At 36.6% G+C, this 11,041-nt stretch overlaps 1 protein-coding gene across 1 annotated transcript; it reads right to left on the reverse strand.

The window, feature by feature from the left end:
• Positions 1-544: 544 nt before the first annotated feature.
• Positions 545-2,218, reverse strand: LOC125248276 (calcium-activated chloride channel regulator 1-like). The gene is made up of 7 exons (XM_048159997.1): positions 2,201-2,218; positions 2,087-2,156; positions 1,892-1,997; positions 1,654-1,810; positions 1,314-1,541; positions 948-1,172; positions 545-856 (listed from the first exon to the last, which is right to left on the reverse strand). Exons 1-7 carry the CDS (start codon positions 2,216-2,218, stop codon positions 626-628), a joined length of 1,035 nt encoding a protein of 344 aa, XP_048015954.1. The 3' UTR covers positions 545-625.
• Positions 2,219-11,041: the final 8,823 nt, after the last annotated feature.

Below are 11,041 nucleotides of genomic sequence, written 5' to 3' on the forward strand. Positions count from 1 at the left end.
TATTGTTGTGATTCTGCAGCAAGGGAATAATAGAATTTAATCAGAACATCAAATGATTTATAACACACAATAAACATCAAGAATCAGCATATGAATCTCAACAATGATGACATGCTTCAATGGTGCAATGCATTCTGAGTGCATCATACGAAACTTATCCATGGCTCCCAGAATGCATTGCACCATTGAAGCATGTCACCATTGTTGAGATTCATATGCTGATTCTTGATGTCTGTGTGCGAGTAAAACTCACAGGAGCCCAAAATATGTAAATGGTGTGTTATAAATCATTTGATGTTCTGATTAAATTCTATTATTTCCTTGCTGCAGAATCACAACAATAAAACAGAATGAATAACATACTACCTATATAAACCTTACACATAATATCAATGAGTTAAGCCAATATATGATGGTTATATTCTTATCATCAATCAGCTTACAGCATCTGATTATATTTTCTCTTGCTGTTCTCGCCATAACTTACAACAAAACTTAACACAAAACTTTTCATGTCAAGATCCACCTATAGATGAAGGCCTACTATAATAAATTTAGAGATTAACCAAAAAAAATAAAAAAATAAATAATTTACATGGAACTTGGAGTTCTCTTTTATTTTAATTTAGACTTTTTCTGGAACATTGTATGTCATTATGTGATGATGGTACTTACCAGTTTTGTCAGCCATTTCCCTCAGTGCTTTATCTGCTTTATCACCCAAAGCTATTGTGTGTATAATGGCGCCACTTTCAACTGCAGCTGGAACACAACTATTAATATCGTCCGATGCTTCACCATCTGTCAGAAAAATGATTTCATCCCCTATCACATCCCCATTGTCCTTTTTGAGTACCTTTAAGTTTTGAAGACAAATACAGAACATTGGTATAAAACAAACTGTAGGCTATATACTTAACAGATCATAAACATGATCAATATTGCACCTGTAAGCCTAGATTGAGGCCTTTACAAATGTATGTCCCTCCATCTGCTACTTTTGGCAACAATTTGAAGAGTTTCTCTCGTGTGGATTCACTGTCAATAGTAGTTAAGGGGCTCAGAGTAGAAGCATCAGAACTAAAGGTTACAATTCCAACACTGGCTTGATCCTCAATGATGTTCTGCAGGAAATGTGTGGCAGCCTGCTGTAGTCGAAGGATTCTGGAGCCCTAGAAAAGGGGTGCAATAAAAAAATGCAAGTAATATCAGGTTTATACTCATTCAAAATGATTAAGATCATATCAGAGCATTGAAGGTTATAATAATTGGAAGCATCTTTGTTTTCAAGTAAAGTTAATGTTATGGCATACTTGCATGCTTCCTGAGACATCAAGGACGAGACAAACAACCCGATGCTTTCGCTGCACAACTTTGAAAGTTGGCACTGGTGGAGAGGACAGCAGTGGTTTCAGAGAACGAAGTGCGTCTTTATCAACAGAATCCTCATATATCACAGTCCGTGTTGCTTTGCCACATTTTTTGTTTTGCAAGTTTGGGGCTTCATAATTGTGCTCGTTTTCATGAAAAAATTTGCTCACCTGAAACCAAATATTTTAAATAATTACTTCATTCTGTATGTTGCATGAAATGCACTGCAAATGGTCAAAGATACATTTTGCATGTGTGGGAACATGTCAAATCTGTACTTACAGAATCCAGGCTTGGTAAGAACATTATAGAGCTGTCTGTGTTTTGATATTTGTTAGGAAAAAACTTGCACCATTCAGTCGGTAGTAAAGTTTGTGGATCAGTCTGGCACGGTTGACGTGATTCATCATAAAACTGACCTTCAATGTTTTTGCTACACCTAAAGATAAGCAGGAAATCAATGGTTGAGATAATTTACAAGGACATTTTAAAAATATTCTTTTTTATTAAGTTTTATGACCTTGTAGCTTCAATACGGCCATTAGAGTAGTAGAATGGTTTTGTTTCACTGTATTCATCATACACGCCCCATCTCAGATGAGCCCATTCATGAACCAAGACCTTTCCTGCAAACAAACAAATTTTCATGTTAATAATACAAACAGATTAGTGCATTAACCTGGATAGATGTTGAAGAATAATAAATTACATTTACCTCTTGACCCATAAGTCTTAATGAGTGTGTCGTTTCGGAGGAAGTTTGGGGTGAAATGAATGAACTGAGCCTCAGCTCCAACTTCATCATATTGAAGAGTGTAGGGTTCATCACCATATGCTGGATTAGCATGATCGATTCTTATGTTTGCCTGCATTTCACATTGAAATTGTCAGCAGTGTGTTAATGAAATGAGTAAACATTAATATTTGACACGTAAGATAAAATGACATAATGCTCTGTACCTTTTCATAGGACTCTGCTCTTGCTTTGGTAAAATCCTTACTATTCCAGTTGGGTGGAACGAGTATCGTTGCTTCTTTGAAATAAACCTTTTTATCCAATGCTTGATGAAGATGAATCGACCCTTTAGTGACCATGTCCTGTCAGAATGAAAAATGAGAAAAACTCAATATACAGTATTTATAAAAAAAAATATATATATATATACTTTAATTTGTTCATGCACAAATACTGTTAATGACACTTAATTAGGGTGAATTGAGGGTGATGGGGACAATTTTTGCAATTGAGACTTAGAAAAAGTGTTCCGATCAACCTGAATTCCCCCATATCAGGGGTAGGCAAGTTCGGTCCTAGAGAGCCGCTGTCCTGCAGAGTTTAGCTCCAACCCTGAAAAAAAACTTCACCTGTCTATAGCCTGTCCCTGCGTCCCAATGTCCGTACTATCCATCCTAAATAGTATGTGAGATTAAAATAAGTGTGTCCCAAAGCATAGTATGTTGAAAAGAGTATGCCAAAAGTCCCCGGATGGTCTACTATTTCCGGTAGATTTTCAAAGTGTGTATCCGTGCACACTATAAAGGCTAATATTGCCCACAACCCATTGCGCGTTGGACGAGGATTCAGTTCAGAACTACAAACACGAGTAAAAAGTGTTAAAACTACAAAACATGGCGAATATGCACGATCAACACTGAGAGGTTGTTTGAGTGACTAATAATCAGTTTAACCTGATAGAAAATATTTATTTAGTGTTATCTGTGTTATTTTTCATCTGCAAATACCAATGTGGACTTTTATAAAGATCTGATTGGCCATTAACTTTTAAATGCATCATTATGCATTAATATGAGGAGAGTTCTCCACATGAAAGACTCGCGACTGCAGATCAACGTGCTGCATTTCTCTCCCATACAGTAGGAAATTAGCTAAATGAAATGTGGAGGATGTAAGATGATTGACAGGCTAGTTTACGGTGACTGGATGCGGCAGAGAGAAAAGACGCGATTGTATGACGTGATAGTATGTCCCAAAGCTTGTCTACTCTTTTGCTACACACTCAAAAGTAAGTACTTTTTGTTCACAGAAAGAGTACATACTTTTAGGGCGTAGTATAAGTAGGCGAATTGGGACGCAGCATTAGTAATCCTGAAGAACTTGATTAGCTTGTTCAGGTGTGTTTGATTAAGGTTGGAGCTAAACTATGCAGGACAGCAACTCTCTAGGACCGAACTTGCCTACCCCTGCCCCATATGTTTATTTCTATGATTTTCTTTAAAAGCTGCAACAAAATAATATCTTTCACAAAAGCCACTTAAACCATTAATTCATATTTTGTTAAATAGACAAAAAATATATATTCACCTTGATTTTATCAATGAGCGTGTTATCCTGTGGTACTCTTGAACTGATTGCAATGGTAACATCAACATAACCATTTCCATCTAGTTTGATTCCAGAGGAGGACGACAGCAACATCCATAATAAGACCGACACTGTTCTTGAGTCCATAGCTGTAGAGTTTAGATGAACAGCAACTCCCGAAACCCAGTTTTGAACAATTTCACAAATGATCTTTAGGGGTCTGATCAGAGATAAGAGGGTGTGTGCTTCAATGTCATGCAGGGGCGTGACTACATTCTGCTAACATCATGGTCCATTTAATATACTCTGCCTTTGTATTGTCTGCAAAAAGTGAGAAGTCACACCAAGGCAAATGGCTGTAACTTCCACATTATCAATATTTGGTTGATGATCACCATTTACAAAATCATTATAATAACTCCTGTATAAAATCTAGTGATCATGGCATTTATTTTGGATGATTTACAATTGCTTTGTTATATGGAGAAGTTTAATACGTAAAATCCCCAGAGTTAAATCAACTCTGCTCAGAGTACATTTGGTCCGTCTCTGAATAGTGTTAAAATAACACTGAAGCAGAGTTAAAGTTAATGAGAGAATTAAGCTATTTATTAAGTGATGATTGAACAGTAATGATGAACACCTGCTGTTAACAAGCAGAATCACTGAAGAAAAGAGAAACACAAGAACTACAACTGACTTCAGCCAAAACCATTTAACTGAAATCATCTGAAGATAAAAGACATTAAATCTCTCAAGCTCTGATTCACTTATTACTAACCATATTGACTTTATTTCTGTCACACTAAAGAGGTTCTTATTGAGAATTAACAGATGTTAGGATACTGACAATACATCGACAGACAAGACAAAGCAGGTTACTTATGATATTAAACAAAGTCCCAGCTTTCAAACTGTAGTTTTTTAAGAAATTCAAACAATAAAAACCGTTTTGTGGCTCTTTAATGTGACAGAATGCTGTAGCGCCTCAGCTCAAGAGGCTCGTAAACCGATCATCTACTAGTTAATTTATAGCATCAAATAAACATGAATGAACATGAGAAGGAATGTTGTTTCAAGCGCAGAAAGACGTCAGTACACAACATTTTTCAAGTTTAAGTCCACCGAGGTTAATCTTCTAACTCCTGACTGCTTTGTCGGACAAAATTTGGATTAGCTCCAACCCTGACAGTTAATGATGTAATTAAAAGATTAATTAAGGGATGATTAAGCTTTAAAGGTGCCCTAGAATTAAAAATTGAATTTATCTTGGCATAGTTAAATAACAAGAGTTCAGTACATGGAAATGACATACAGTGAGTCTCAAACACGTTGTTTCCTCCTTCTTATATAAATCTCATTTGTTTAAAAGACCTCCGACGAACAGGCGAATCTCAACATAACACTGACTGTTACGTAACAGTCGGGGTGTACGCCCCCAATATTTGCATATGCCAGCCCATGATCGAGGCATTACACAAGGGCAGCCAGTATTAACGTCTGGATGTGCACAGCTGAATCATCAGACTAGGTAAGCAAGCAAGGACAACAGCGAAAAATGGCAGATGGAGCAATAATAACTGACATGATCCATTATTACATGATATTTTTAGTGATATTTGTAAATTGTCTTTCTAAATGTTTCGTTAGCATGTTGCTAATGTACTGTTAAATGTGGTTAAAGTTACCATCATTTCTTATTGTATTCACGGAGACAAGACTGTAGTTATTTTCATTTTTTAAACACTTGCAGTCTGTATAATTCATAAACACAACTTCATTCTTTATAAATCTCTCCAACAGTGTGTAATGTTAGCTTTAGACACGGAGCACAGCCTCAAACTCATTCAGAATCAAATGTAAATGTCCAAATAAATACCATACTAGACATGCTGCATGACGAACACTTTGTAAAGAACAGTTTTGAGGGTTATATTAGCTGTGTGAACTTTGTTTATGCTGGTTAAGGCAAGCGCGAGCTCCGTGGGCGGGGAGCGTGAGCATTTAAAGGGGCCGCAGCCTAAATTGGCTCATATTTAATGATGCCCCAAAATAGGCAGTTAAACAAATTAATAAAAAAAAATCAATGGGGTATTTTGGGCTGAAACTTCACAGACACATTCAGGGGACACCTTAGACTTATATTACATCTTTTAAAAAGACGTTCTACGGCACCTTTAATGATGAACATGTGCTCTTAACAAGCGAATCACTGAAGAAAAGAGAAACACAACCGTGACAAATGTCTTACCGTGACAAATGCATTCACAACCATGCAACTATGTTATTGTAATTTAATACATAAAGTAATACATCCTTTCCATTCAACTTTTGGCCCTATACAATAGAATAATAACAAACAAATAAAAAAATAGTTTAGCTTTTACATGACACTGTTTCAATGTGTCACGATTTCAAAACACTGCTTCAGGAAGCTTCGGAGCACAATGAATCTGTGTATCAAATCATGATTCGGACCGCCAAAACTGCTGAAATCGCGTGACTTTGGCGCTCCAAACAACAGATTCGACACGCTGATTCATAATGCTCCGAAGCTTCCTGAAGCAGTGTTTAGAAATCGGCCATCAGTACATAAGTCATTATTTTGTTTTTTGGCACACCAAAAAAATTCTCGTCGCTTTATAATATTAATATTGAACCACTGTACTCACATGAACTGATTTAAATATGTTTTTAGTACTTTTATGGATCTCGAGAGAAGAAATGTCATTGCTTTCTATGCAGGCCTCACAGAGCCATCTGATTTCAACTAAAATATCTTATTTTGCGTTTCGAAGATTAACGAAGGTCTTACAGCTGTGGAACAGCATGAGGGTGAGTAATAAATAACAGAATTTTCATTTTTGGGTGAACTAACCCCTTAAGCGGTTTTCCCGTGACTGACAGCACCTATAGTCAAAGCTTTTGTCAGTTGTGTCTTGTTCCGTGTTCACAACAATTCAATGTAATCTTTTCAATGTAAAAAGTCTTCAATGACTGACACACTCATAAAGACATTCTTTGCCGCCATCTAATGGCATAATAATGTAACTTCTGTTACTGTTCACAGTCAGGGACTATTTTTTCCAGCGGAAGGAAAGACTTTTAGTTAAAGTTTACTTCATGAAAGTTGCATTGATACATATTTTTGGCTTTAATATTTGTATTGTGCGGTAACCATTTTATAAAAGCAATAAGGTACTCGAGGCTAGTGCTGTATCGTGAATAAGTCACAGCAACAACGCCCTTCGGCTGTGACTTATTCACGATACAGCACAGCCTCTCATACATTATTACTTAGGCCTACACGTTTTATGCGATATTCCAGATTTGACTGTGAGAAGGAATAGTGACTGCAGAAAGCAAAAGCCAAATCCCGGACATTTTAGGCGATTTACATTTTTTTAGGTCCAAAAAGAGGACATGTCCAGGAAAAAGAGGATGTATGGTCACCTATCATTGTCCTTTGAGAGCAATGGGCCATCCAAACGCTATTAGTAAAAACAAGAACTCAAGTACTTGTTGTACCTACACTTTTATTCAGGTATCGTGTGTGTCAGAAGTGCTTCAGTGACAGATGTATGACACAGGCTACACCGTAATTTAAATGCAGCAAACTTTAATGGACAGTAAATCAAAGGCAGAATACCGTAACTCTAGGCCATACAATAACATCTAAACAGCGACTCAAGATACGTATCCACATGATAAATGAGGTCTTGAATGTCCCAAAATATCAAAAACTTATTTTTGACCAAAAATGAAGTTACTGTCTTTTGTAGGGCAGAATTATAAAATTAACCTTTTGCCTCTATTATTATTATTATTACTATTATTTTTTTTATTTTTTTTACCTTGTCATTATTGCTGTGACAAGGATACAATTGGGGAAATGACATGAGTGCCATGAGTGCTCAAAAAGTTCATAATTAAGTTCTACTTTAAAATACAAGCTCAACAGGTAATATTTGCAGTCTAAATCGTCTATGTTAAATTACAGCCATTACATATTAAATCAATCCAATTGCCACCACACTTTCAAAAATGACCAGATATGATCCTAGTGAAAACACACAAAAATAAAACATTAGGGACTATTAGCCCAAGTCACGCCACTGCTGTTATGGACTGATGATTCGAATCTGATGGTGCTTTTTAAATAAACTTATTGGCCTCAAGCATTGTGTCAACTTCTCAGGAATCAAAGTAGTATTCTATAACACTATATAACTGTATACTCTCCATGAACTGTATACATCCAGAGAGAGAAAAAGGGCTCAAAAATCACTCTGGATCTGTCACATCCAAGCCACCGTCTGTTTGAAATTTGAAAGTGAAGTGACATGTGGCCAAGTATGGTGACCCATACTCAGAATTTGTGCTCTGCATTTAACCCATTCAAGTGCGCACACACACAGCAGTGCACACACACCATGAACACACACCCAGAGCAGTGGGCAGCCATTGCTGCGGCGCCCGGGAGCAGTTGGGGGTACGGTGCCTTGCTCAAGGGTCTCACCTCAGTTGTGGTATTGAGGGTGGAGAGAACGCTGGAAATTCACTCCACTCACCGACAATCCCTGCCGGACCTGAGACTCGAAACCATGACCTTTGGGTTACAAGTCTGACTCTCTATCCATTAGGCCACGACTGGGGGCAGTCGTGGCCTAATGGATAGAGAGTCAGACTTGCAGTCTGGCCAGCGCTATACAGAGCACTGAGCACCAGAACAGACAGGAACAAGAAAAGTTTATTCCCCCAGGAAATCATGAGCAGTTAAATGTTCTCCCCACTGTGCAACAACTACGCAATATCAGTTACAATACAATACCCTACCTCTTCTTATCCCATTCCTTTCCTTGTTAATTCTAGTTAATACAAATTTGTTTATAGTGTGTATCTTATTCACATATATATTTATTTTATTTTTGTATATGTGTACTGTTGTTGTCTCTGTGTACTGGAAGCTTCTTCTGTCACCAAAAAATTCCTTGTGTGCAAACATATTTGACAATAAAGCTCCTTCTGATTCTGATAAATATAATAAATACTGCTTTATTGTGATATGGTGTTTCATGGTACACAATAAAATATCACATTATTTTTTTTCTTGCCATTCAGTAATAAATTTTCACAATCACCAGCTGGAGTGCCCTTGAGAGCCAGCAGGGGGCACTCCATCACAGACTTTTGCCATTCCATCAAAGACTACATTCCCCATAATTCATTGCCCGGTCTCATCATCACTGCATTTCTGAGAGCTGTCTTCCCCCTCTAGAAAATCTCTAGGATCGCCCTCAAAAGTCTCCATTTTTCACAAAAACTCTCCAATATGATAATTAAGTAGGTAGAAACAGGTCTGCATATGTGTATATTTAAAAAAAAAAAAAACACTCACCCATTCATGACAATGACAGCTCAACAACAGATGAAGTAGCTTATGTGAACTAGATAGAACAAATGTTATTTTATATTAGGCTTATTTTACATTCAATTAATTATTTATAAAGAACTTCTTCAGAAATGTGCACTAATTTGTCATTCTGCAAGTAACTAACTCCTTTAATGTCATAAATTATGACAGACTAGGATTATTTTGTGTATGTATATGATCTGTCTATTGTCTTAATAATTATCTGTCTGCTAAGCTCTGATAAACATATTAACATATTTTCCAAATTAAAAATCAATATAATACATAGCCTACCAAATCGGCTTCAGGGAAGGTCTGGAGTAACAGCAATTGATCAATGTTACTCTGGGTATTTTGTCCTTCAGCAGCACCATTGTCACCACTGTTGAGATTCATACGCTGATTCTTGATGTCTGTGTGTAAGTAAATCTTGCAGGAGGTTTGAAGTGTTTAGTGAGCAATGTGTTATTCAAATTTTCTGATTAAAACGGTTTTGTTGATGTAATTCTAGAAGAGACCCAGTACAAAATTAATCACATTTTGCTCATAAAAAGCTCAGTGAATTAATCTGTTCATCATATAAGCAATCGAGTCTCTTTGGAGAATTTTTACTAAACCACTCGATTCATATATGGATTCGTTTTATGATCTCTTTATGAACTTTTTGAAGCGACAAAGTGGTAGATGCATGGACTGTCAGTGGATGAATAGAAATCTCTCACATTTCATTTAAAATATCTTCATTTGTTCTGAAGATGAACTAAAGTCTTGCGGGTTTGGAATGACATGAGGGTGAGTAAATGATAACAGAATTTTTTGGGTGCTTAAAGGATTAGTTCACTTTCAAATTAAAATTTCCTGATAATTTACTCACCCCCATGTCATCCAAGATGTTCATGTCTTTCTTTCTTCAGTCGAAAAGAAATTAAGGTTTTTGATGAAAACATTCCAGGATTATTCTCCTTATAGTGGACTTCAATGGCCTCCAAACGGTTGAAGGTCAGAATTACAGTTTACAGCGATCCCAGACAAGAAATAAGGGTCTTATCTAGAGAAACCATCGCTCATTTTCTAAAAAGAAAATTCAATTTTATACGTTTTAACCATAAATGCTCATCTTGAACTAGCTCTCTTCTTCTTCTCTATTTGAATTCCAGCAGTGTAGACACTGGTAAGTGTATTACTGCCCTCCACAGGTCAAAGTTTGAACTAAATTGTCATATACAATATGCTAGTGCAAGTATATAACAGTTAGTTCAAACTTTAACCTGTGGAGGGCAATAATACACTTAGCAGTGTCTACACTGCTGTGTTCTAATAGAGAAGAAGAGAGCTAGTTCAAGATGAACATTTATGGTTAAAATGTATAAAATTTTAAATTTTTTTTTTTTAGAAAATGAGCGATGGTTTCTCTAGATAAGACCCTTATTCCTCGTCTGGGATCGTGTAGAACGTTTTGAAGCTGCAATGAAACTGTAATTTTGACCTTCAACCGTTTGGGCTCCATTGAAGTCCACTATATGGAGAAAAATCCTGGAATGTTTTCATCAAAAACCTTTAAGTCGGCATGAAATAAAAATTGACTGTTTACTTTGTTAGTGCGTATTACTAGTCTTGTGGTGAACAATTAATCCGTGCAAGTTATTACACAGCAAAAAAATTGTTTGTCGCGGTAATCTTTAATCAAAATCTGAAAAGTTACTTCCGGTCTATAATGGCGTCCCTTCTCTGATGACGTCAGTTTGACGGCTTGGGTTGAAAACGCTTAAAACACTCCCCTCAAACCGTAGTCTGCTATGAGCGAGATATCGAGAGGAGGAGCGCTAAAGTAAAACCTTCCCTTTATTCAATATTCCGTTTCACTTGGAAATACATCACAACACTGGAGAAAAGTCGTTTGCAACTTCACAGGGACTTTAATTTCTTTTCGACTG

Source organism: Megalobrama amblycephala, linkage group LG16, assembly GCF_018812025.1.
Source record: "Megalobrama amblycephala isolate DHTTF-2021 linkage group LG16, ASM1881202v1, whole genome shotgun sequence".
Classification (NCBI taxonomy): Eukaryota; Metazoa; Chordata; class Actinopteri; order Cypriniformes; family Xenocyprididae; genus Megalobrama; species Megalobrama amblycephala.